The 27,893-nt window shown below is 49.7% G+C and overlaps 1 protein-coding gene across 2 annotated transcripts; it reads left to right on the forward strand.

Moving 5' to 3' along the window:
• The first annotated feature begins 9,785 nt into the window (after positions 1-9,785).
• On the forward strand, positions 9,786-27,881 carry CDIP1 (cell death inducing p53 target 1). Of its 2 annotated transcripts, none has more exons than XM_079954055.1 (5): positions 9,786-9,878; positions 21,647-21,745; positions 22,177-22,323; positions 23,179-23,443; positions 26,243-27,881. In XM_079954055.1, exons 2-5 carry the CDS (start codon positions 21,661-21,663, stop codon positions 26,352-26,354), a joined length of 609 nt encoding a protein of 202 aa, XP_079810181.1. In that variant the 5' UTR covers positions 9,786-9,878; positions 21,647-21,660; the 3' UTR covers positions 26,355-27,881. The 2 variants fall into 2 exon arrangements, with proteins under 2 accessions (XP_079810181.1, XP_079810182.1); XM_079954056.1 differs by lacking the exon at positions 9,786-9,878 and adding an exon at positions 19,017-19,168.
• The last annotated feature ends 12 nt before the right edge of the window (positions 27,882-27,893 follow it).

The following is a 27,893-nucleotide window of genomic DNA, read 5'->3' on the forward strand; positions in this document are numbered from 1 at the left end:
AAGGGAAGCTGCTCTTGGAAATGAGGGAGGGACGGGGCTGGAAGATGGGGGGGTTGTGCCTTGGCACCCTGGGAGCTGGGCGGAGGCTGGCAAGTCGCACTCCTTCCCCTGGTGCCCACCAAACTAGAGCCACTGGCAAGTTCCAACCCAGCTCTGCTCCTGGCAGAGGCAGGAAACCTTTTCCTTAACGTCTTTTTTATTATTATTATTATACTTTTCAGGTTTATACATTTCATTAATTTTATAATCATTTTAACATTTCAAAGCTTGACTTCCCCCTCTTCCTGCGGTTCCTTAAATTTATTTTTGAATATCTTCTGCATATCCAAATTCATTTAATTTGCTCATTTAATTATCTACTTAAAATATATACTCATATGAAACTTCAGGTTGTTACAATAATCCTGCCAATCCTGTTTATCTGTTTGCAATTTATATGTAAATATTAAATAAACAATTTCCATTCTTTTATTAAAAGTTTGTTATCTTGATTTCTTATTCTTCTGGTAAGTTTTGCCATTTCTGCATATTGCATAAGTTTTTGTATCCATTCTTCCTTTGCTGAACTTCTGCTTCTTTCCATTTTGGGGCGAGTAGCATTCTTGCTGCTGTAGTCGCACACATGAATAAGTTTCTATACTGTTACGGCAAAATCTGGGTGCGAGGCTGCTCTGCCACCCAGCTGGTCGGACTAAGTCCGTGGGTCCCTGCGGAGGAAAATGAGCTCAGCCGGAGATAGGAGCAAGCAGCAGAAGATCCAAGTTTATTGCGCAACAGGTTCAAGGCGAGATTGAACAGTGAGAAAGGGGTGACATGAGTTTTTGAAACTCCCTCCATGTCCCAGAATACAGTGCAAAACACATCATGAATACATTAAAGAGAGGTTTGGTTACACAGATTACATCATGAATATATTAAAGGGAGGTTGGGTTACACAGATTAACATATGGAGGAGGGAGGGGGGAATTTGCAGAGCTGGAGATATGCACAGATAAACACTTCCTGGGGATGAGAAAACAATGGTCCCAAATATGCATAGTCTGTCACCTGACATTGCCTGGAGGAAAGGCTGATCAGAGCGATTTGACAGGATTAGGGTCTTAACACCTTGCTTGAGGGATTATGCTGGACAGGGGAGGGGTGATGGAGTCCTAGAGAAATTGAGCAAACTGGCACGTTGATTTTCTATGAATTTTATAGATTTTAGTCCCTTTTGACACTGACAATTGGAAATAAATTGATATATTGTAGCGAAGAAGAAGGTGAAGAAGACATGCCCCCCCCCTTCCGTATCAGTCCCCCATTCGGAGATAGATTTGCATTAAAGTTCTGTAAGAACTTGCAAATCTTTTCTCCGCACCCTAAATCTCGGTGAAGGTAGGGGTGCCGTGTGAGTGGGAATAGGCCCTAATGGAAAAGGAGGTGGGTTGAGCAGGGCAGCAAAGGAGGGAGCAACACTGACCAATACAATGTACATGCGTGTTATAGATATGCGCTAACGAATAACTTGGTATCTACCGTACCAGATGTGTGGGTTTATGCAAACCTGAAAGGGACTTGCAAATCATGCCTCTCAAGGCCATTTGCAAGTATAGTAGTGCAGATAGCTGGATATAGGATATCGCATAAAAGGACACCTGTTGTATTTTGTTCAATAGTGGTCTATGCTTTACATTTAGCAGGAAGGTCCACTACTGACTGAGGGGAAAAAATGCAGTTTGCTTTGCCCCCCGCCATTTTGTGTTCTCAGGTGTCAAGGTAGCTCTTCTGTGGTCTCACGTGTCACAGTAGTGGCAATCCCTGGTGAATCCACTTAGGGCTTTCATATTAACCATGTTGCCTGGCACTCACCACAGCTGCCACAGGTTTGGACACGTCCTGAGGGAAATGTCCTTGCCTTGGCCTTCCTATGGGGTTTTATTATTGTAGGCTCAGGTCTTGCAGTCATGGGAAGTTGCTCACTTGCACTTTAAGGACCAAAAGCTAATTGCAGCCTGGATACACTTGCCCAATTCAAACTGAGTCCAATTTGAATTTATCTTTCCCCATGGTTCTCAGCTCTTCAAACCAATCTGTTAAAAGAAAACCATTCTTAAAAAGGGCACTTGTCGAAATAAGTCAATTTAACTGTATAAGGGATCATTCCTGCTAAACCAAAGCATATCCACCTTCATGTATCTTAGAAGCTTCTCCTTGGTAAAGTGAGTTTTAGCACATTTTTAAAATGGGTAGGGAAGTTGGCAGAGTGCCAGGTGAAACAACAAAATATGGTTATAAATTTATCTAAGTCTAAACATTGGACTACATAATAGCCTGATCTGTTAAAAGGCATAAAATGTATGAGGATCCTCCACTGGGGTGTAAGGAACAAGACATTAGACATAAAACACTTACACACAAAAATAGCCACAAAAATAGCCCCCCCATTTGTGGAAATGACACACTGTCAGACACATTTCAACATTCCTACGTAATAACACATAATACAAAACAAACTAATTAAATATCAGTTGCATATCTTGAGACAATTGGGATATTTTATGTATGTATCTTGAGGTTCAAAAGTCAGAAAATGTCCTTGTAATTCAACTCCACCCCCCTTTGTCAGCCCCACTCCCCCGGCAGTCTATATCCTTTGAAAGAGATAGCTGTGGCCACTTTGAAAACTTTGGTGTCTTCTGTTGTGGTGGCGAAGCTTTTCATTGGATCTGTAGTAACACACTTGTAGAAGTGATATCCTGTAAGGGCAGGGTGGACTTAAAAGACACAGTTAAAATAATAATAAAACACACACACAAACACACACACACACAATGACCTATGAGGAACCAAAATAAATAAATGCTAAGACACAGAATTTTAAGAAATCTGAAGTAACAATGAAAATAAAAGAGTGTTTCTTGATGTGATAACATCGGCTAGAATGTTAATAGCAAAATACTGGAAAATGACTTAATGGCAATTTAAAGTTGTGCAAGTACCTTGAACTAGCCAAAATGACAGAATTAATAAGAAATGCTCAGGCAAAAGGTAAACAAATACCATTCCACAAACAATGTTTGGTTATGCTTCGATTAATTTCATAGACATCATGGAAAACGGATTAAATAAATGGAAACAGATTATTTGTAACTTTAAAAGTGTCAAAGCCACAAAGAGATGGAAGTCACTACTACAGCAGGGATTTCACAGAACAGAAAGAAAGTTGTTGTGGGAGGAAAAAGGGACAAACACTTTGTTATCGGGGTTCACATATCCTGTTAAAAGGGAAAATTATTTCATGTGAGAAGCCTGTCAGGAAATGCTGTTCCTAAAATGCACACAAACAAAGTCTGTGACTTAAATCCCATTGAGGGGTGGAATGCTTTGATATTTACCTGTGAAAAGAATTTGGCATGTTAAGATTTCAAACTTGGGACACATTAAGGGTGATTTCTCTCAATGGTTCCAAGTTTTTACATAAACCTCCTCTCCCCCCCACTACAGTTCCCCCTCCTTCCTCTCTCTCTCTCCTTTTCCTATCTTTTTTTTTTTTTTTTTAGCTGATCTAGTCTCTGTGCATGTGTGGAGTTCATGTCTCAGCAAATCTTTTATACTATCGAAATGTTGCATCTTTTGGCAAAATTAGAATTTGAATAAGGGAAGGGTAAGGAGTAGATTTTAAAAGAGGGTTAGATTTAAAACAAAAAAGAGAAACTCAGCAATTGAAGTATTCACCAACAAAAGCTAGCAATTTCAGCCCAAGCAAAGTGACTGCTTCCTTTATGTACAGGAAAGGGCTAATATCCCTCTGGCCATTTGCGGAACAATGCCACACCCTTATATATGGGAAAAAATGGCCAGAGAGTCAGAATTCATAGGATTTTTTAACATTCTAAGTCATTTCGGCCTTACCATTTGCAGACAAAATTTTTCCTGCCCCTTTATTTACAGGATTGGTCAAGGCCCATATGTATTTGTATGTGTTTAAACTTTGAATTGACTTTGAAGTCTGATTTTTAAATAGTAGACAAAATGATAAACACTGTAATCACTCAAATGCTTGATATTACCAGTTGTGCTTCAAAACATCACAGCTTCACCTCTCACCTTTTAAAACTAAAGAGCAAAGCTAGGCTGAATTTCAACTCCATCACTATACCAGAATTTAAGAATTACCCTCCACACAGCCACAAATTGGGAGAACTGAAAGGGACTCTGGGGTCATCTAGTCCAACCCTAAAATACAGTGTTCATAGCAAGATTTCACAGCAAGATTTGTACTACACACACATACTTATGTACACAGGCACTACTGGGGAAGAGAGCACAATCAATGCTCCTATCATGTACTAGGGAAGAGGAAAATAAAAGTACCCAGCTTTATACAGAACCCTCTAAAGGAAGAACAGTTTTCCTAAGATAAGATAGGAAGAGAATCTGGGAGAGAATATTTTATAAGCATAGGGTTATTTCAGTTGATATAACCACTCAAATAAAGCAAGAGGTGGGGTAAACATTTGCACCCTTCATTCTCATTTTGTCTTATTTAGGACTGATAAGGTCCAGCATGGCTTCCTTAGATTTAAATTTTGAAGCAAGCTTGCAGTTTAAACTATGCGCGCTTAAGAAAGGCAGTCTGTCAGAGACAGAAGGAACAGACAACACACATAACAGACAACATGTAAACATACATATTCTCATATATGTATTAACACACAACACACATAACAGACAACATGTAAACATATATATTCTCATCCTTTAGTTGGTTATTGCAAGGAGTTGGGCACTTCCTTTAGCTTCATTAAGTGAAATTAGTAGGAAGGTCCCACATGGTTTTAAGAGCCTCCTTGCCTCTTCAAACACCACCAGTTAACCAAACTGGCAGGGCTCACAATGCTTAGTTGACTGGGTACCCCTTTATATATGCATGCGTTGTTGTTGTTGCTTTTTGTTGTTGTTTTCTTTTGGGGGGGGATAGAGAAGGGAGAAAGAGAGGGGTTGATTAGGATTTGGGTAACTTGTACAGGGGGCTATTTAGGGTTTTTCCTTTTCCTTGTTGCTTGGCAACTTCCTAACAGTTTAACGAGCTCTACCCACTCGGTTTCTTTTCTATTCCTTTCCTTTTTCCTATTTAATAACCTGGGGTCCTTTTCCACTCTGCCGATCCTGCCCAATTCCTCATGGGCTATCCCTCCTGGCAACCTCCTACCTATCGTCACAATCTCAGGAAAAGGGGCCCTACTGAACGCCCGCGCCATGCGGTGCCAGATTGGGTGATCCCTGGATAGAGTTTTGAACCAAAAATCCCCCTTGCTTTTGGAAGCGGGCTCACGCACGATAAACGTGTTACGTGGCACCGACCAGTGCGGCTGGGATTAATTGATAGAAAGCAAGACCACTTCCTGCCCCCTAGCAAGGACGCTCGGGAAGTTCGGAAAAAGAACTCCAATCCCTTGCTTTCAACTGGGATACCCGTTGCGGAGAGTCGGCTATCTTTCAAGTCGGGTCTCTCCGTCTTACTTTCAGGCTCCCAATTGGTGCGGCTGGCTGGAGAATTATAGAGAAAGAGATAGAGCTCAGAACCCCCCTTTTGGGTCGAGCAGCAGTCCACGGTCTCTCTCACCTATTGGACCAAGAGACAGGCGAGAAGGAGCGATAGAGAGGAGGGCAGAGAATTCAGTTGCCAGGAGATTTCCACCCCTTTCCCACCAGTGCACTGGATTTTCCTTTTCCTTATACTCACGCGTCTTCTATGATGATCCCGGGATCGATGAATAAGCCGGCTGGATCCCTCTTTGCTCCCCGGCTGAACTCCTGGGGCTTTCGATTACCGCCCGGAAGATGGCCGGGGGTCCAAAGGATCTTCCCAGGCAAAATGGCCTGGTGCCGGCTGAAGATTTCGGGGCCCCTGGTCAGCAACGCGGGAGAACCGCATGCCCCACGTTGGGCGCCAACTGTTACGGCAAAATCTGGGTGCGAGGCTGCTCTGCCACCCAGCTCATCGGACTAAGTCCGTGGGTCCCTGCGGAGGAAAATGAGCTCAGCCGGAGACAGGAGCAAGCAGCAGAAGATCCAAGTTTATTGCGCAACAGGTTCAAGGCGAGATTGAACAGTGAGAAAGGGGTGACATGAGTTTTTGAAACTCCCTCCATGTCCCAGAATACAGTGCAAAACACATCATGAATACATTAAAGAGAGGTTTGGTTACACAGATTACATCATGAATATATTAAAGGGAGGTTGGGTTACACAGATTAACATATGGAGGAGGGAGGGGGAATATGCAGAGCTGGAGATATGCACAGATAAACACTTCCTGGGGATGAGAAAACAATGGTTCCAAATATGCATAGTCTGTCACCTGACATTGCCTGGAGGAAAGGCTGATCAGAGCGATTTGACAGGATTAGGGTCTTAACACCTTGCTTGAGGGATTATGCTGGACAGGGGAGGGGTGATGGAGTCCTAGAGAAATTGAGCAAACTGGCACATTGATTTTCTATGAATTTTATAGATTTTAGTCCCTTTTGACATTGACAATTGGAAATAAATTGATATATTGTAGCGAAGAAGAAGGTGAAGAAGACATGCCCCCCCCCTTTCCGTATCATATACAATTTAGGTAGTTCTGTCCCTATAATTCTCAAGAGAAAAGCTTCTGTTTTTTGTTTTTTTTAACAAAGGTTATTTTAAACATCCTTTTCAATTCCATTATATATCATTTTCCTTAATGTCTTCAGAACTGTTTGGTTGATGAACTACTTACCTTGCAATTGATCAGACCAGAAAACCAGAAATAAAATTAAAATATCTACCCAAAGTAAGAATTTAAGAAGCTGCTGGATGCGGACAATGGCAGGATCTGAACACAACACCCCTCCCCAAGCCTGTGGTCTCCAGCGCTGCTGCCTCTAACTGTGGAGGCGACAGAGGCATTGTGACTAGTAGCAGCCATTGACAGCCCTCTCCTCCATTAATTTGCCCAGTCCTTTAAAAAAAGGACGCGGGTGGCACTGTGGGTTAAACCACAGAGCCTAGGGCTTGCCGATCAGAAGGTCGGTGTGAGCTCCCGTTGCTTGGTCCCTGCTCCTGCCAACCTAGCCGTTCGAATGCATGCCAGTGCAAGTAGATCAATAGGTATTGCTCTGGCGGGAAGGTAAAGGGTGTTTCCATGCGCTGCTCTGGTTCGCCAAAAGTGGCTTAGTCATGCTGTCTGTGGAAAAACAGCCTCCCTCCGCCTATAGAGCGAGATGAGCGCCGCAACCCCAGTCGTCCGCGACTGGACCTAACGGTCAGGGGTCCCTTTACCTTTTAAAAAGCCATCCAAGTTGGTCATCGCCACCTCCTGTGGCAGAGAGTTCCAGAGATTCAGGAGAGATAAAGAAAGTCCTTCTTCATGCAGCGCAGAGTTAAAACTACGGAACTCCCTGCCACAGGAAGCAGCCTTTAAAAGACGATTGGGCAACTAACCAGGATGGCTACTAACCAGGATGCAGAGGCGCTGCCTGGCCGGACCCTAGGACAACACAGGATGCTGGTCCTGCATAGAAGGGCCATTCGCCTCACCCAACAGCAGGCTACTCTGATTCTCCTAGGTTGTTAAAGAAACAAACAGTTGCTCCCTCTCAGTTGCTATTCCAGGTGGGGAGGGAATCACAGGATCGGAGAGTTGGAAGGGATCCTGGTGATCATCTCGTCCAATCCCGCACAGTGCAGGAATCTTTTGCCTGAGATGGGGCTCCCTGGAATTAAGAGTCTCTCCCGACGGAGCCATCCCAGTTTTTGCTGCAATTCTGCATTGCAGGGGGTGGAAATGGACCACGTCCTTGGGATCCCTCCCAAATCCTACAGTTCTGTGAGCAGGCAAGGCAGTCTCAGCACGAGTTAACACCACAAGAAAGAACTTGCCCGTATGCATCTAGAACAAGGACGTGAGTTTCAATCTATATATTTATTTATTTTTTAATTTAAATGCTTTTTAATACTAAAAGGCTATAAGAAACATATATAGGATCAAAACAGAAATGCAAAAAGAAAATCACATTATTTGTTCACTGTACATTCTTCTTGAGTTCCCTGCGGCTTCCCACCACCCCATCATGCACTACCGCTTATTTTATCTAGTACACTATTAATCTCCATCTTCTTTTTAATCGTCAATAATATATTCTCTTATAAATATCCATCGTAACACGGAAGCCATTCAAATCCTGCCACAGACTTTAGAGAGACTTTTCAATCTCTCCCATGGCTCGCGGAGAGCTTCCTGAAGCCTGAAGAGCGGGGGGGGGGGGGGGTCGGTGCGCACCGACGCCTCTCGCTCTCCAGGCTTCAGCGAAAGCCTGCATTCGCCCCATAGGACGCACACACATTTCCCCTTCATTTTTGGAGGGGGAAAAGTGCGTCCTATGGGATGAAAAATACGGTGTGTGTGTGTGTGTGTGTATAATATATATATATATATATATATATACACATATATATACACTGTATATAGTAATATATATATATATACACACACACAAACAAGATGAATTTTAATAGGGAGAAATGTAAAGTATTGCACTTGGGCAAAAAAACTGAGAGGCACAGATACAAGATGGGTGACACCTGGCTTGAGAGCAGTACATGTGAAAAGGATCTAGGAGTCTTGGTTGACCACAAACTTGACATGAGCCAACAGTGTGACGCGGCAGCTAAAAAAGCCAATGCAATTCTGGGCTGCATCAATAGGAGTATAGCATCTAGATCAAGGGAAGTAATAGTGCCACTGTATTCTGCTCTGGTCAGACCTCACCTGGAGTACTGTGTCCAGTTCTGGGCACCACAGTTCAAGAAGGACACGGACAAACTGGAACGTGTCCAGAGGAGGGCAACCAAAATGGTCAAAGGTCTGGAAACGATGCCTTATGCGGAACGGCTAAGGGAGCTGGGCATGTTTAGCCTGGAGAAGAGGAGGTTAAGGGGAGATATGATAGCCATGTTCAAATATATAAAAGGATGTCACATAGAGGAGGGAGAAAGGTTGTTTTCTGCTGCTCCAGAGAAGCGGACACGGAGCAATGGATCCAAACTACAAGAAAGAAGATTCCACCTAAACATTAGGAAGAACTTCCTGACAGTAAGAGCTGTTTGACAGTGGAATTTGCTGCCGAGGAGTGTGGTGGAGTCTCCTTCTTTGGAGGTCTTTAAGCAGAGGCTTGACAACCATATGTCAGGAGTGCTCTGATGGTGTTTCCTGCTTGGCAGGGGGTTGGACTCGATGGCCCTTGTGGTCTCTTCCAACTCTATCATTCTATGATTCTATTCTATATATATATAAATTTTTACCAATCACCAAAATACAAACAGTGAAACACCCCAGGCGGCTGATACATTAGGTATACATTATTCAATAATATACATTTTCAATAATATTCAATAACAACATATTCAAATTAACCAGATGTACACTTCTATATCCCTTAACGCTCCTCCTTCCACAAGCTTTCTTCAACTTTTAACATTTTAATTGCCCCAAATTGAATAGGTTTGAAGAACTCTTTATTTTATTTTAACAGCAGAGCATTGCATCATTTTTTTTGGGGGGGGTGAACAGGTTTTGCACCAGCACGCGAGAGGCGCGTCTTCTGCATCTGCCTCCGGGATTCCCCGGCTTTTGGCTCGCCGCACCGGCTGGCCACGCCCCCTGCCCGCCGGCCACGCCCCCCACCGCGGAGGTCTCCTCTCGGCGCGCGGTGCATGCTGGGGGGTGTGGTTTGCGCCTCCCGCCGGAGAACTACACCTCCCATCGGCCCCCGCGCCGCCCTTGCGGAGAGGAAACAGCTGGTGCAACGGCAGCGACGACAGCAGCTCCGTGAGTCGGAGGGCAGCAGGCGAGCGCAGAGAGCCAGGTGAGGATGCCAGCGTGGCTGAGCAGCCCCGGAGGGGGAGGCAGGGGCGGGGGGCGACCCGGCTGGCCCTGGGAGGGGGGCTCCCGCGCCTCGTTGCCCAGGGGGGCCAGCCTGGTGCCAGAGGGGGGCACCAAGGTGCTGGCGGCCTTCCTTGGCGGCTGGGAGGTAGACTGCTCCTGCGCGGGGAGGCTCTGCCCTCTCTTCTGCAAGGACTGTGCCTCAGGCTGAGCCCACCTCGCTCCGCCCTGCCCGGATTTCGGGTGAGAGTCTAATAATAATAATAAAGTGGTACCTCGGGTTACATACACTTCAGGTTACAGCCTCCACTAACCCAGAAATAGTACCTTGGGTTAAGAACTTTGCTTCAGGATGAGAACAGAAATCATGTGGCAGTAATGGGAGGCCCCATTAGCTAAAGTGGTGCTTCAGGTTAAGAACAGTTTCAGGTTAAGTACGGACCTCCAAAACGCATTAAGTACTTAACCTGAGGTACCACTGTAATAATAATTTATTATTTATACCCTGCCCATCCAGCTGGGTTTCCCCAGCCACTCTGGGCGGCTTCCAACAAAACACCAAAATGCAATAACATATTAAACATTAAAAGCTTCCCTAAACAGGGCTGCCTTCAGATGTCTTCTAAGAGTCAGATAGTTGTTGATTTCCTTGACATCTGATGGGAGGGTATTTCACAGGGCAGGTGCCACCACCGAGAAGGCCCTCTGCCTGGTTCCCTGTAACTTGGCTTCTCGCAGGGAGGGAACCTCCAGAAGGCCCTCGGAGCTGGACCTCAGGGTCCGGGCAGAATGATGGAGGTGGAGACGCTCCTTCAGGTCTACTGAATTGTGCTCAGAAATGTACTGGGAGCCAATGTAGGTCTTTCAGGACCGGTGTTATGTGGTCTCGGCGGCCGCCCCCAGTCACCAGTCTAGCTGCCGCGTTCTGGATTAGTTGTAGTTTCCGAGTCACCTTCAAAGGTAGCCCCACGTAGAGTGCATGGCAGTAGTCCAAGCGGGAGATAACCAGAGCATGCACCACTCTGGTGAGACAGTCTGCGGGCAGGTAGGGTCTCATCCTGCGTACCAGATGGAGCTTCGTCTTCTGCCAGCTGAGGCCTTTGGCATGCATGACAGGTGCTTGCCTGTCATAAATTTCTCTAGGTCAGCCTTTCTCAACCTTGGGTCCCCAGATTTTTTGGGACTACAACTCCCATCATCCCTATCTAGCAAGGCCAGAGCTCAGGGATGATGGGAGTTGTAGTCCAAAAACCTCTGGGGACCTGAGGCTGAGAAACACTGCTCTGGGTGCTTCTGTGTGGTGGAACCTAAGGGAAAGCCCAGAAGCAGCTTGCGAAGGCAGCAGCCTTGCCACCGTTTGGGCCCCATCAGCGCCCACTGGCAGGTAGACTGCCTTGGAATGAGGAGGCTCTATCTGGCTAGCACAGCTTAATGGGCTGCTTATCCTTTCTACATTTTTTAAAGCTATGCAAGCCAGTGGCATCACCTCCTGAGGCATTAGAGCAGGCTTCCTCAACCTTGGCCCTCCATATGTTTTGAGACTACAATTCCCATCATCCCTGACCACTGGCCCTGCTAGCTAGGGATCATGGGAGTTGTAGGCCAAAAACATCTGGAGGGCCAAGGTTGAGGAAGCCTGCGTAAAGACCCCAGCGTAAATTAATCTTGCGCTTGTTAGCCCTGCACCTAATTGCTTAGCAAAACCTGTTTTTAATTGTTTATGAGAAGGGGAAATGTTGGTCTCTGCATACCGCCCCCCCCCCGATATATATAATTTTTACACATCACTTGGGAAGACAGTTAAACTAATGCCAGTTTCCTGGAAGAAGCAAAGATCACCAGTGTTGAAGCAATTATTCTTCAACATCAACTTAGTTGGACTGGTCATGTTGTGTGGATGCCAGATTATTGTCTTCCTAAGCAACAACTCTATTCTGAACTTTAAAAATGGAAAGCGTAATGCTGGTGGTCAACAAAAGAGATTTAAAGACTGTCTCAAGGCAAATCTTAAAAAATGAAGTATAAACACCACTATTTGGGAAACCCTTGCCTGTGAGTGCTCCGATTGGAGAGCAGCCTTGACCAAAGGTGTCCTGGGCTTTAAAGACACTCGAACACAGGACGCAAAGGATCAACTCCCCCTGGAAACCTATGTCCCCACTGTGGAAGGATGTGTGGATTCAGAATTGGCCTCCACAGTCACTTACAGACTCATTGTTAAAACCGTGTTTATGGAAAACAATCTAACTCGGCTACGAGGGACAGTGGCGTAGCGTGGGGGGTGCAGGGGGGGCCGGCCGCACCGGGCGCAACATCTGGGGGTTAGGGAAATCCACGGGTTAGGGGGCGCAAATCCACGGGTTAGGGGGCGCAAATTACTTGCCTTGCCCCGGGTGCTGATAACCCACGCTACGCCACTGACGAGGGATCGCCAAAGAAGAAGACCCCACACAACATTTAATTATTTAAGCCTCTCTCCTTAATGGTCTTTCTCTCCTCCCACCCCCCCAAAAACCCTCTCAAAGACTCTTTTCCTTTTCTTCTGACTTTTTGAAATTTGATCTCCCCGGCCACAAGGTCCTTGGAGGAAGGAAGGGAAGGGCACTCATGGGACAAACAGAAGCAAATAGCCAATGATCTTTAGTGTGTCAAATCACTTCTCAGCTCTGGAGTGTGTAGGAATAAAGGGAATGTCGCAGAGCATGGGCAGAGTGCCTTTCCAGCATTTCCACTAGGTAATCCCATGGCTGACTTCTTGGCGTTTGGCACAGGTGTTGCCCGTTCGCTGCTTTGCCCGGGCGCTGCCTGCTTCCGGAACAAGGCACTTAAGGCAGGCTTGCCTGGGTTGTTGCAGAAATCGCTACTGGGCGGCTGTTGTTATGAAAGCAAAGGATGTGCTTCAGAGAGCACTATCCGCTGGTCTTTGTGAATAGAGGCTAGAGGGGAGAAAAGGAAAGGAAGGCCTATTGCATGGATAGGCAAAGTAAGGCCCAGGGGCCAGATCCGGCCCAATCGCCTTCTAAATCCGGCCTGCGAATGGTCCAGGAATCAGCATGTTTTTGCATTAGTAGAATGTGTCCTTTTATTTAAAAGGCATCTCTGGATTATTTGTGGGGCATAGGAATTTGTTCATTTTTTCTTCTTCCAAAATATAGTCCGGCCCCCCACAAGGTCTGAGGGACAGTGTACCGGCCCCCTGCTGAAAAAGTTTGCTGACCCCTGGCCTATCGCACTGGTTCTGCCAGGGACGGGGGCTGAGTTGTGGTGGCCCCTGAGCATGCGAGGAGTATGCCCTGCTGCATGGACTGGCAAATGACTCAAAGGGGCACAGCTGGAGATGGGAAAGCGTTCAGGATGCGAGTCTGTGTGCACATTGCCTGGTGCTGATTCTGCCCCATCTGAAGGTGCAAGTCTGTGGGGTGAGGCCATCTGCCCTGCTGGAGGGGGAAGAGGGGAGAGCTGGCAACCAGCCTGCGATGGAGAAAAACATGTTGGGGAAGAGAAGGCTTGAAGGGAAGGGGCTGTTCTCCCTCTTGCCCCCTACCCAAGCCTCACTTGTTTATCATGGAATCATAGAGACAAAAGGGACCCTACGGTCATCTAGTCCAACCCCTTGCAAGGCAGGAATCTCAGCTCAAGCATCCCTGACAGATGGACACCCAGCCTCTCCCAGGAAGGAGAGACCACAACCTCCCAAGGGAGACCCTTCCACTGTCAAACTGCTCTTACTGTCAGAAAGTTCTTCCTGATGTTGAGTCAGAATCTCCTCCCTTGTAACTTAAAGCCATGGGTTCGAGTCTTACCCCCCCAGCCCCCTGAAGCGGGAGAATACAAGCTGGCTCCATCTTTTTAAATATATATATATATGTTGAAACTTATTCAAAGTAATAGAGATATATATACCTGTCAGGGGCTCAGGAGCAGAGGCACAGGGGAGAGAGGAAATGGAGAGCGAAGGGGAAGAATCTGAGGGCAGCGTAGGGGAGTATGAAAGTGGCACGAGAGATTCCATGAGCTTCTCCAGCGAATCAGAAGATTCCCAGAGGGGGGCGCCGATGGCCAGGGCAAGGGGGGTCCCAGGGGGGACACACCAGAAGCAAGGGGCCAGCGGGGACTCCCAAAGCAGCAGCGAGAGATCAGGACCAGCTCCTCCACCAGAGCGTAGTGGGGGGGAAGAGTCCCATGTATCAGGACCAGCTTCTCCTCCAGCAGGGAGAGAAGATGAATCAGGGCTGGCCACGCCTCCATCGCAGAGTGAGGGAACGGAGGGGAGGTCAGGTCCAGCTAGCCTCTCCGAAGGGGGAAGCAGTGACAGGAGCAGTGTAACGGTCAGGAGGAAGGTTGTCGGCTGGGCGCGCGCGCCAAGTTCAAGTACAGGCGCGCGGCACAGCAGGTAACCCGGATTGGGAACCAGGTCCTAAAGCCCGCCGGAGGGAGGGGGAAGACTCAGGGGACTCAGCGTCAGAAGAGTCCAGAAAGGGCAAGACCCCAGCGGACAGGCGGACCCAGAGGAGGAAAGAGCAAAGGAAGAGGTGGAGCAAGGCTAGAGTCTTAAACTGGTGTCTGGGGGGTGGAGATTCAGACGGAGCTTCAGCGGTCTAGGGTTTAAGACGTAGAGCTGCGCGCCGCGGCTTTGTAATCGAAACTGCACTTCAATAAAGACTTTTGTATACAACAATAGACTGGCGTTGGTCCTTTGTGAGCTGGGACCTCGGGCAGCTCTGACAATACCCATTAAAAATATTTTTATAATATACTTAGATAAAACAGGTACTTCAGCTAAAAAAGAGCAAACTCAGAAGGAAGAAAATACAAGAAAAGGAGAAATCTAAGGAAGGAGAAAACAAGAGAGAAGGAAAAGAAATGAAAAAACTAAAACTAGAATAAAAGGACTGTCTTCTCTCTGCAGCTACAAGTTATATTCATTCTTTAAAATCCAACCATTCTATCTTCTATAAGCCAGTACTTTTTAGGTCTTCAAACCCAGATATTACAACTTTGTTTTCTTTCTTGCAAAAGGGCCATAAAAAATTTCAAATCCTTAACAAATGTTAGTAATGTTTTTTTCTGCAATTAAACATGTCAGCTTAGCCGTCTCAATTAAGTCCCATAATTTTATCAGCCATTCTTCTATTGTGTGCAGGGCTGTGTCTTTCCATCTCTTTCTTCCATGGGACAGCCCTTCAGAAGATGGCTCTCATCCCCTCTTCTCAAGGCTAAACATCCCCGGCTCCCTCAACCGTTCCTCATCAGGCTTGGGTTCCCAGAACTTGTAACATCTTGGTTGCCCTCCTCTGCACCCCTTCCAGCTTGTCAATATCCTTCTTCAACTGGGGAGCCCAGAACTAGACCCCGGACTCCAGGTGGGCTCTGGCCAAGGCAGAATCAAGTGGGACTATCACTTCCCTTGATCTGGACATTAGCTTGGGGTTTGCTAAGACCCCTGGTTCCTTTTCACATGCTTCTGGCAAACCAGGTGTGCCTTCTCCCCCCACTTATAGGGACACCCCCAGAAGGTCCTTTAGTCAGAAACCAGCTGCCCCCGCCTTCTCCCTCTTGCAGCTGATCTTTGGGATGGGTGTGTGAAAGAGCCGCCCTGTTCCCACAACTCAAGTGTCACCAATCTCAGGTTCCTCAGCTTGCAGGCACCTTGGAGTCCGTTTCAGGCTCATATTTCTCTTCTTGAATGTTTCTCCTGGAACCTGGCGGATGGTAACAGATATAACTTTGCAGCTGCAAGCAGCATTTTCGCTCCTGGCCAGTCCGAGTGAACTCTTTCCTGTCTGCCCTTTCATAGCCAAAGCCCCTGTAATTTCACTTTCCATTCGCCCCATGTTTGCTGCTTTTACCGAGTGTTGGGTCGGCGCCAGGGGCTCTTGCTTCTGGGGCACTATCTCGATCTTTCCTGTCTTATGTGGAAGAAGCTGGTGGCAGTTGTGTGTCTTAAGGCAGACCTCAGGCTATAACCAGCAAGAGCCACCAACTGCAGCCTGGCGGTCGGAGACCTCGTACACTATTCTGGGCATATATATTTTGAGTGCCACAAATGAAAGGGGCTCGCTTTTGGTTACCCCACACATACTTCATCCCCGCAGTACAGGGGTGGAGCTGCTTTTGTTCAGTAACTGAGAGTCGGAAATGCTTCCAGATCTGCTGCAAAGGACCCGGTTGCGCCAGATTCCGGCCCACTCCCGGCCTGAGGGGGCACACGGAACGTGCGGAAGTGTTGTGGCTTTGCACCTTTCTTCCTCCTACCCCAGTGAGATGCTGTCGGTGGCAGCGGAGGCCATGCCACTCGGCGGCTGCCTCTGGGCCTCTTCCACTGCCACCTGCCAGGCCCAGAGGAGTTGACTGTTTACTCTGGCAAGCTCTCTTCGTATTCCTTGAGGCGCCCACGGCCGATGTGGGAACGGGCAGAAGGCAGCCTTGGCAGGGATTGTCTCCATGCAGAGCCCGTTCAGCCTCGGAGCCTCTGGCAGGTGGGCGAATGTGGGGCTTCCATGAGGACAAGAATCTCCCTCAAGAAAGATCTTTGGGAGGGCTTAGGCTGAAAAGACTGCTGGGGGCGGAGGCCTTATTTTGCAGCTCTGTTTGAAGCAGCCCGCCTGCTTTTTAAGTTTGTTTCTGACGATTTTGAAAGGAGAGGGTGCTGTGCTGCCTCAAAGAGCGTGTCAGATGTTTTCCCAAGTGTTTCCCCGTTTCTGAATTTGGCAGGTGGGCAGGGATCATGTAAATCATGTGACATAATGATGTCACAAGATGAACAGGTGAATTTGCCCAGTCCGCTTGTCAAAACTGTTTCATGTGGAGGGCGCAGGGCGGAATACTTTCATTTATTTACTTATTCACACGATACCCTTGGAATTTTCCTCCAGACATGTGCCAGGTTCTTCCTAGCACTGTGGAAACCTGTTTGTTTGCATTTAAACTATGTATAAGCTGCACTTTCTCGTATCACAAGATGTCAGCATGCAGAGTGAAAACCATGGAACTGCTGGGGGGGGGCCTCCTGGCTGATGGGGCGGCCTGCCCCAAAGGGCCCCCTCCCTCCTCCTTGCCCCTGGACCAGCGGCCAGTTTTTGCTAAGGCCGCCTAGAAGACCTGGGCTGGATCGCTTGCAAGGCTCCCCTGGCTCCGCTCCAGCTGCTTGCGAGGAGCCTGGCAAGTGCTGTGCGATGCAGGAAATAACTTGGGATTCAGGGCCTGCTTGCTGCAGGATGGTCTCCATGGTGCTCAGCTGCTGGCAGAGGAGCCCAAAGGCTCCTGGAGTTTGGCGAGGTTTTTGGCTCCCATCTGGCAGCAGAAATCCTGGGAGCCTCTCTGCACAAAGAGGGGCTTTGTTCCGGGGCACTGAAAACGGCACCGCAGTCCAAGGCGGCTCTTGGTGTGTGTCAGTGTGTTTAGGTCCAGCAGTTTTTAAAAAAACAGCCCATCTCGGGCTACAGGCAGTGCTGGAGGAGAACCTCCCTCCACTGCCCTGAATCGTTTCCTTAATGGAAGCTGCAACAAGGAAGTTGAGGTATTTGTTGTTGGTAGAATCAGAGTTGGAAGGCACTGCGAGGGTCATCTACAGGGCCGTCTTCAGCAGATGCGGCGCTGGGGTGCAAATATCCGCTCAGCGCCCCCAAATTACCACGGATGGGGGGCGAAGCTGCGCACTGCCAGCCATTGGGGGGGGGTGCAACTCTCCCCCATGTTGCTGCAGGAGAGCAATCCCCGCAGAGGCTTGGGAGGGAAGCTGCGTGCCCGCCAACCATATGGCCGGCGGGCATGCAGCTTCCCTCCCAAGCCTCTGCAGGGATCACTCTCCTCCTGAGGAGGCTTGGGAGACAGGCTGCACACCCGCCAGCCATGTGGGTTGACTGGGCGCAGCTGGCGGGCGTACAGGGAAAGGGGAGGCCATCAGCAAAGCCATGCAGCTCCCCCACTCGCTGGGGTGCCCCTGAGAGCCTGGTGCCCTGGCGTGACGCACCACTAAGCCGTATGGGAAAGACAGTTCTGGATCTAGTCCAACCCCTGCAATGCAAAAGTATTCTGCCCAACATGGGATTAAGAAGTCTCCTGCTCTACCCTAATACAGTGGACGCTCGGGTTGCGAACATGATCCGTGCGGGATGCACGTTTGCAACCCGCAGCGTTCACAACCTGCAGCAGTGAATCTGCACATGTGTGTGTTGCGATTCAGTGCTTCTGCGCATGCGCAAAGCGCAATTTACCGCTTCTGCACATGTGTGACTGCCGAAACCTGGAAGTAATCCGTTCCAGTACTTCCCGGTTTCGACGGTCCGTAACCTGAAGAAATGCAACTTGAAGCATCTGTAACCCGAGGTATGACTGTACAGTACAATGGTACCTCGGGTTAAGTACTTAATTCGTTCTGGAGGTCCGTTCTTAACCTGAAACTGTTCTTAACCTGAAGCACCACTTTAGCTAATGGGGCCTCCTGCTGCTGCCGCACCGCCAGAGCACGATTTCTGTTCTCATCCTGAAGCAAAGTTCTTAACCAGAAGCACTATTTCTGGGTTAGCGGAGGCTGTAACCTGAAGCGTATGTAACCTGAAGCGTATGTAACCCGAGGTACCACTGTATGTTGTAAGGCGGCTTACAGATACAAATAGGAACAGCTCAAAGCATGGGGGGGGGGTGTCATTAAAAAATAATTAAACATAGTTAGAATTAAACCCGTAGGTCGATATAGAGGATCTATTAAAACTAATTACAATAGCAACGGCACGGTGCCAGCCCTTTCCTTAACAGCCGTCAGCTCCCCAAAGCCTTCCCTTGCTGGAGAAAGGAGTGCAAGGAAAGAGGGCGACTTTGGTTCTTTTTCCAGGGATCCAGCAGAAAAGCAGGCGGAGGAACTGGAGCCGCGAAGCCCTGGCTCTCCCCTGCCTGGTTGGTTCCCAGCGAGGTTGGCCTGCTTTCCTGGCTGCATCACGTGGCGCCGCTGAGATCACGCAGTGGAAGGAGCCGCGCTTGTGGCCAGTGACCCTCTGGCTGCCCTTCTGCGGCTGCCGGGCCTTGTGCAGCGGGGGGGGGGGGGGCAGGGGGCCCTTCTCTGACTCCGGCTGACCAGGCCGGGAGAGAGCCTGGCCTCCTCCTCTCCATCTCCGGATCGGCCAGCGCATCCTCCCTGTGTGCGCCAGCCCTGCATCTGCAGCTGGGGGGGGGGGGGAGCATCCCAGTGCCTTCAGGAGGCGCCTCTTCAGGCCAACTTGTGGCCGGGGACGTGGAGCTGAGCCCCGGATGCGGCAGAGGGCAAGATTCCAGCAGGTTTGTCTCACGGCAGCCTTGCTCCTCTGCAAAGGTGAGATGCTGCAGATGGGGTGGTTACTGGACTTTTAGAAGGCGTCTGAAGGCAGCCCTGTTTAGGGAAGCTTTTAATGTTTAAGAGATTATTGTAATTTAATATTTTGTTGGAAGCCGCCCAGAGTGGCTGGGGAAACTCAGCCAGATGGGCAGGGTATAAATTATTATTATTATTATTAATAATAATAATAATTTCTGGGATCCTGTCGCCTTGGAAGGAGCCCTTTTTGCGGCACCGCTGGGTTTTCAGCGTGGTCCAGATGTGTGCACAGGAAGCTTTGAGGATGATGCTTGGGCTACCCGAGTTGTGGCCATAGCAGTCAACTTTTCCCATTTCTTGCGAGGAATCCTATTCGGAATAAGGGAATTTCCCTTTAAAAAAGGGAAACGTTGATAGCTATGGTCATGGCTACTGGTCAAGAAAGGCCGCCCTCTGCAATCTGTGGCTGGAGGGTATTTTGTTTTGCTGTGTTTGTGGGTTTCTCTATCCGGCTGCCGCTCTCTGTCCTGGGCGCAGCGCAGCGCAGGAGGCAGCCGCAACTGGATCCTGGCACATGAGCCTGGGAAACGAAACCAGATTGCGCAGGTCATTGGGTGGCAACTGCCTCTTACCAAGGGAGGGGGGGTCTCCTTATACCACCACCCTGGGCCAGTCTCCCCCACCCCCCAGCCTCTGTTTTATTATAACTTCTAAACTGAGATGTGTGGACAGTAGATCCCACTGTAAAATGTGTCAATGGGAACTCTAGCAAAAAGCCTGAGTCTTGTTTTGTTTTTTAAAGCAGGGTTAATTTGGGGGGGGGGTGTTCAGGATGGTGGGGGGATAGGCATATGGGACCCCCCTGCCTACTGATATCAATCAGGAGCCTGCACTGTACTTTTAAAGGCAAGGCTTGTTTGAACAGGCTGACCTGGATGCCAAGAAAGTTGATGCAAATTTCCATCTGTTTTACTATTTTAGCTTTTTGTATGCTTTAATCTGTTCCCTTTTTATTTGTCCTCCCCCCCCCCTTTTGTAAACCACGTTGAGGTTTGTTTGTTTGCAGCCAAGCGGTGTATAAATGTTATAAAATAAATAAATATGTGGGGCAGGGGGCGGGGGCAGGCTTCATAGTCACAGGGAAGGCAGATCAATTGCTCTTGGCCCTTCCTCCCTCCCTGCAGCCTTCTCTGCTCTTCTCTGAGGCTGAGCCAGGACAGGGAATCGGGCCCCTTGATTCCCAGGACACACAATCCGCCTGGTTCTGCCTGTGGGATTGATTTTCCTCGCTCACCGCCCCCCCCCCCCCATGGCATGGTTGCAGCAACCCACCCGCCGACCCCTGTCCTCCCTCTCCATCACGGTACAGTTCTGGCCACCTCACCCCCAAAATGGGTATTGGTAGAACTTGAAAAGGTTCAGAGACGGGCATCCAAGAGGACCGACAGGCGTGGAGTGACTTCCCAGTGAAAAAAGGTTGCGAGGTTTGGGACCTTTTAGTTTAGAGAAAAGGCGAGTCACCGGCAACAGGGCAGAAGTTTAAAAAATGATGGACAATGTGGATAGAGAAAAGTTTTTCTCCTTCTCTCAAAAACCCAGAACTTGTGTTTGTTTTCCCCCAAAAAATTTTTTATTCATTTTATAACACAAATAAACAATACAAACAGAAATACAAACAACACAAACAAATTCTTGTCTTATCCTTATTTTTTTCTAAACATTGTTAGGTGTGCTTCCCCAAGTCCCCCCTATCTGATTTTCATTTTACCTCATCTTTAGCAGTTTCATATATCATAATTTTTAACCATTTTTTTAATCACACTTACTTTTACCATAAAAATCTTCACATTTTATCACTTACAAATAATACTATTTTAAAATACACTATCTTCTACTTCTAACCCTACAGGCTATATCCACTTCCAAAGCTAGTCTAAGATTTAAATATTAACATATTTTTTTCAAATATTCTTTAAACTTCTTCCAGTCTTCTTCCACCGTCTCTTCTCTCCGGTCTCGGAGTCTCCCGGTCAGTTCGGCAAATTCCATATAGTCCATCATCTTCATCTAAAACCCCAGAACTTGGGGACACCCAGTGAAGCTGATGGTTGGGAGATTCATGAGAAACAAAATTAAGTCCTCCTCCTTGCAACACATGGTTAACCTATGGAACTCGCTGCCACAAGAGGCAGTGACAGCCACCAACTTGGATGGCTGTAAAAGAGGAGGATAAGGCAAATTCATGGGAAACAGGCCTGTCGGAGGTGTCTAACAGCCCCAATGGCTTTGCTGGCAGCGGTGCTTCTGAATGGTGGCAGCAGCTGGGCATTGCAGGTGTGGAGAGTGCCTCTGGTGCTTTTGGGCTTCCCTTTGGGGCCTCTGTTTGGGCACTGCGAGGACAGGATCTGTGGTCAGAATGAGCCATTCTTCTTATGTCCTCCCTCTCTCTCTCTCTCTTCCAGGCCAGCCGTAAAGCATGTCGAGTGACCCACCTCCACCCTACCCGGGGGGACCCTCTGCCCCACTCATAGAAGAGAAGGATGGCTACCCTTTCCCAGCAGGTAAGGGCATGGGGAGGGAGAAGAGTGGGGAGCGCTGCTTAGGCCAAGAATCACCTCCCCTTCTGCGTCCAGAGAGGGGCTTCCTGGAGACTTTCTTGGACATCCTCCGGAGAGTTTTGGATGGTCTTGTCCAGCTGAGATTGAGCCGGGGGGGGGGGGCTGTTCCTTGCACTCCCCACAGTCCTGGGAAAGGGTTTGCCTTAAGCTCCGCAGATGCAGACAGTCCCCTTTCTTTTAATTAATTTTGGGTTGATTTTCCCTTGTGTCGAAATAACAGTTGCAAAACATTTTGCTTCATATAAGCGTATCAACATAAAAACAAAATTTTAAGCTGGTTCTCGAGGGGATATGGTCATGATTACATGGCTTAACAAGCCGAAAATACAGGTTGAGCAGCCTGCCCCTCTTTTGACGCCCTTGTCCTCCTGCAGGCGGAGTCTCGCCTGCAATGGTGCAGCCGCAAGCAGCCCCGCAGCCCCCGATGGACATTGGACCCCCGCCATACGAACCTCCACCACAGCCGGGGTTCATCCCCCCGCACATGGGCACCGATGGCTCAGTGCCCTACATGCCACCTGGTGAGTTGGGGGTGGGTGGGCAGAGGAGGGGGCATGCAGGAGAACGACCCCTTGATGGATACACCTCCCTTGGGCAGGGCAGGGGTGTGTGTGTGAGGGTGTGTGTGTCCTGCCATAAGGCAGCAGCATCTCAGGAGCTGCCTGGTGGCCAGGAGGGTGAGCATCATGGGCTGGCGGGTTGCCGAGAAGTGGGGGACCTAGAAAAGCAGAAGGCTCAGAGGCCGGGGATTGGTGGCAGGATGAGAGTGAGTGGCCAGAGGGAGAAGAGGAAGCAAGAAGTGTGGGAAACAGAAAAGGCAACAGGGTTTAGTGAGCGGGAAGAGGCTGGGGCAGAGAGCAGTCCAGACGCAGAGGCAACAGTGGAGGCGGGAGAAGAGCGGCCAAGGGGCAGAGAGGAATCAGGCTACTGCAGAATCCAGTGAGCCCCTCCTGCTACGACCAGCTCCCCTCCCTGCTGGTCTCCAAGAACACACAGAGAAATGAAAAGGGAAGAGCAGAGATTGGTTGTGTGCAGGCGCAGTCTCCGATTACTGGGGGGGGGGGGGACCTGGAGAGGAGGGGAGTTGGGCAGCTGTGGGAAGGCGGAGACCTTCAGTCTTTGCCACTGCCTCATACGAGCAAGGCCTACTGGGAAGAGTTGCTGTGACCACTAGGCTTGCGCTGCTTTGGTTTCCTTGAATAAAGCGTTAAGTATTGCTGACCATTCCCTGTTTGGAGTTGCAGGGAGGGGGCAGCTATGCTGGCACTGGTCCCATGCCCATCTGGGAGCAAGGGGTGCCCATGCCCGGGGGGAAGCAGGAAGCAAGAGGGTCTCTCTTTTTTTAAGTGCCCCCCTTTTGTGTGCTTTCCTTCCAGGAGGCTACTACATGCCCCCAGGACCACATCCCCCTATGGGCTACTACCCTCCGGCCGGCCCCTATGCCCCTGCGGGGGGCCAGACGGCCACGGTGCTGGTGCCCTCGGGGGCCGCGGCCACCGTGACAGTCCTGCAGGGCGAGATCTTCCAGGCTGCCCCCGTCCCGACCGTCTGCCCGCACTGCCAGCAGGCCATCACCACCAAGATCACGCACGAGATCGGCCTCATGAACTTCCTGCTGGGGTTCTTCTGCTGCTTTGTGGGGTAAGTGAGGGAGGGAGGGAGGCAGGCAGGGGCTGGGTCTCATCCTGCGGCTTCTTCTTACTCACTTTCAGTTCTACGTCACTTTCCAGAGTGGCTTACAAACAGCAAATAACAGCAACGGAGTAATAATAATAATAATAATAATAATAATAATAATAATAATAATAATTTATTATTTGTACCCCGCCCATCTGGCTGGGTTTCCCCAGCCACTCTGGGCGGCTTCCATAGAAGCCATAGAAAAATACACTAAAATATCACAGATTAAAAACTTCCCTGAACAGGGCTGCCTTAAGATGTCTTCTGAATGTCAGGTAGTTATTTATCGCTTTGACATCTGATAGAAGGGCGTTCCACAGGGCGGGCGCCACTACCGAGAAGGCCCTCTGCCTGGTTGCCTGTAGCTTTGCTTCTCGCAGTGAGGGAACCGCCAGAAGGCCCTCGGAGCTGGACCTCAGTGTCCGGGCAGAACGATGGGGGTGGAGACGCTCCTTCAGGTATACTGGGCCAAGGCCGTTTAGGGCTTTAAAGGTCAGCACCAACACTTTGAATTGTGCTCGGAAACGTACTGGGAGCCAATGTAGGTCTTTCAAGACCGGTGTTATGTGGTCCCAGTTCCCAGTCTAGCTGCCACATTCTGGATTAGTTGTAGTTTCCGAGTCACCCTCAAAGGTAGCCCCACGTAAAGCGCATGGCAGTAGTCCAAGCGGGGGATAACTAGAGCATGCACCACTCTGCAAGACAGTCCGCAGGCAGGTAGGGTCTCAGCCTGCGTACCAGGTGGAGTTGGTAGACAGCTGCCCTGGATACAGAATTGACCTGTGCCTCCATGGACAGCTGTGAGTCCAAAATGACTCCCAGGCTGTGCACCTGGTCCTTCAGGGGAACAGTTACCCTATTCAGGACCAGGGAGTCCTCCACACCTGCCCGCCCCCTGTCCCCCAAAAACAGTACTTCTGTCTTGTCAGGATTCAACCTCAATCCATTAGCCGCCATCCATCCTCCAACCGCCTCCAGGCACTCACACAGGACCTTCACCGCCTTCACTGGTTCTGATTTGAAAGAGAGGTAGAGCTGGGTATCATCTGCATATTGATGAACACCCAGTCCAAACCCCCTGATGATCTCTCCCAGCGGCTTCATATAGATGTTAAAAAGCATGGGGGAGAGGACCGAACCCTGAGGCACCCCACAAGTGAGAGCCCAGGGATATGAACACTCATCCCCCCCCCACTTTCTGAACACGGCCCAGGAGGAAGGAGCGAAACCCCTGTATAACAGTGCCCCCAGCTCCCAGTAGAACATCGCAAGTACCACATAAATCATACAGTATAAACAAATCCTCAGCCACACAGTTATCATGTGTATGACACTATTAGCAAAACCAGCAACTAAAAAATAAGTTAGGCGCTATGAAGTTCGCCCACCCACCTCCATGACTCATCCACTTTATCTAGCGGTTCCCAATTAGCTAAGTATTGCAGAACAAGGTGTATGAACAAGGTGGTCATATTAGTGTTTAAAGCCCTAAATGACTCAGGCCCCAAATACCTGGAGCCAGCTGCTTCCTCACAGACCCTCTCAGGCGCTAGATGGGCAGAGGGGGCTCTCTTGGTAGTTCCTCCACCCTCCGTGGCCCCCACTGAGCTGTGGGACTTTCTCCCTGCAGAGGCGCACCTGGTGCATTCAAGGTACACGTATTCGTACATGCTGGTCGCTCCTCTTTTCGCCCTCTGACACGCGATACCCATATATTTCAGGAGCCACCCTATTCTTGCAACTGCAGTTTGTTTTACACCGTTCTAATTGTGATCTTCAATTCTTGTCACCTGCCCTGGGCGAATCAATTCAATTAATAATAAAAGGAATATATTAGGATAATTATTGTTAACATCAGCTGACCATGTTTTTGTTTTCTCTCCCCGCCCCCCAATAAATTTGCAAATAAGGAATAGGGGGAAAGGGAGGAAGCCAGTGCTTGTAGGTGTTTGATCTGGCTGAAATGGGAGAAGGCTGTGAGAGCTTGCAGTAAGCTCAGCATCTGCCTTCTGTGCCAGCTTTTAAATGCCTGCTGAAATCTTATATATTCCTCCAGGCCTGGGCAGGCCATTAAGAACACACCCTCCCACAATGTTCTACTGCTGCCTGGTTTTTCTTTTGCTTTTAACGTGCTTCTATTTTTTAGGATTTTACTGTATGATATTGTGGTGCTGTGGGTTAAAGCCTCAGCGCCTAGGACTTGCCGATCGAAAGGTCGGCGGTTCGAATCCCTGCGGCGGGGTGCGCTCCCGCTGCTCGGTCCCAGCGCCTGCCAACCTAGCAGTTCGAAAGCACCTCCGGGTGCAAGTAGATAAATAGGGACCGCTTACCAGCGGGAAGGTAAACGGCGTTTCCGTGTGCGGCTCTGGCTCTCCAGAGCAGCGATGTCACGTTGGCCACGTGACCTGGAAGTGTCTCCGGACAGCGCTGGCCCCTGGCCTCTTAAGTGAGATGGGCGCACAACCCCAGAGTCTGTCAAGACTGGCCCGTACGGGCAGGGGTACCTTTACCTTTACCTTTACCTATTATGGCTCTTGCATTGTTGTCAACCGCTGTGATGTATTTCTCCGACACAGCGGTATAGATATATTTTTATAAATGAGTTTTCCTGCTGTGGTCTGGCTAGCTCCTGCTCCCTGCAGGAGCATGAAAATGGGGCGTTTGGACTGGGCGAGGAGGTGGGTGTGCCCTTGGCGCTGCTTGGGGCTTTTCAGTCTGCCTGTTGGCCTCACGGCGGGCGCCTCCTCTCCCCCCTTCCAGGTGCGACTTGGGCTGCTGCCTGATCCCCTGCCTGATAGATGAGTTCAAGGACGTGACGCACACCTGCCCCAACTGCAAGGCCTACATCTACACGTACAAGCGCATGTGCTAGCAGTGCCCGCTGGGCCAGGAGATGTCCACTCCCCTCCTGGCGCCACTGGCCCGACTCACCTGTGCCCAACGCTCCCCCCGCTTGTGTCTTCCCTCCTCCCTCCTGCGCAGAGAGCTTTGAAGTCCTCAGGACCGCGGGGTCCCTGGGGAAGCTGCAGGGCGGGCGCCACAACCGCCAAGCAGACAAGCTATGGCCGGCCTCTTTTGCCCCCCTCCCCTCTCTCTCTCATGTGCATGTGGGGGCTCCCTGCCTCCAGCACCTCTCAGTTAGGATCTGGCCACGTGATTCCCACGGGCATCTTGTTGGCCAGTGAGACCAGGATGCTGGATTAGAGGGGCCACGGGCTGTCCTTATGTGCGAGGAAACCTCATCCCTGTGGGGCACCTCCCGGGGAGGGTGAGGAAGGGGGCCAAGACCTGGCATGGTTGCTTTCTTGACCTCTCCTTGGAGTGGCAGGCAAGGTGCCGCAGACCTCCATTGTCCCCACAGGCACGGCATGAATCATGGGGCATGTTGGGTGGTTTTCTTTTAAAGCAAAACCTTGGCCATTGTGTTTGGGGGGCTGCTGCTGCCCCCCACTTTTCCTTTTGCACCCTGCCAAAAGCTGCTCTTCTACTTTGGTCTGGGGCGGCAGAGGAGAGGGCAACAGGAGCCAGGGTGTCTCCTGCCTGCTGCTGCTGCTGCGTGACCCGTGCCAGGCTCAGGGGCAGCTGGGGGAAGGGCAGCTGGCAGCTTGGGCCCCTGAGGAAGTAGTCCCTTCCTCTCCTCATTCCCCCGTGAGCTTCGCTGCCTCCGCAAGGCTCTTCTGCACCCCTTGCCCAGCTCCCTTCCCCATTATTGGTGGTGGGGGGCTGTGCCCTGGGCCATGTCCTTATGCCAGTCTTCTTTGCCTCTCCTTGGCATATCGAGGCCATGAGGCGGCCCGGGAAGCCCCTGTATCCAGACCCCTCTCCCCAAATGTAAATACCTTGTGTAATTGGGAGTCTGCTTGTCCCAGTTCTGTTCTGTGATGTGGTTTGTTTTCCCCCGTTTGTATTAAAGCTCTTAACTGTGACTTAACAGAAATGTGAAGGCCCTGTGCACACCTCCGTCCCCCCCACCCCCTTGGTTTTGCACTAATTCCTCCAGAAAAGCCACGACATTGCATGGATGAGCAACAGGACAAAGCAGGGCCAAGAGGGCTTGTCCCGAGATTCCACAGAGAGGGGGCTCGTCCATTGCCAAATGCTCCGTTTCGATGGCGGGTATCACCTTAGTTTGGCATGTGCCCCCCCCTTCCTGATGCTGTGGCCTCCCACCCCCTTAAGACACAAGTCCACGCCCTCTGGCGCCCTGCCCTGGGTGCCCCGTCCGTCCCAAGGGCTGCTGCATAGGAAGACATGAGGAATGCAAAAAGGCTCTTGGCTCTGAACACTCCGGATGCATCTGTGAAGTATTTTGACCCAGCAGGGAGTTTCATGCTCTTTCTCAGAGGCAACCTGTTGATGCTTTTCCATGTTTCTATATAATTAAAATACAGACCCACAAGACTCTCTGTGT

This window comes from Podarcis cretensis (assembly GCF_951804945.1).
Source record: "Podarcis cretensis genome assembly, chromosome: 14".
Taxonomy (NCBI): Eukaryota; Metazoa; Chordata; class Lepidosauria; order Squamata; family Lacertidae; genus Podarcis; species Podarcis cretensis.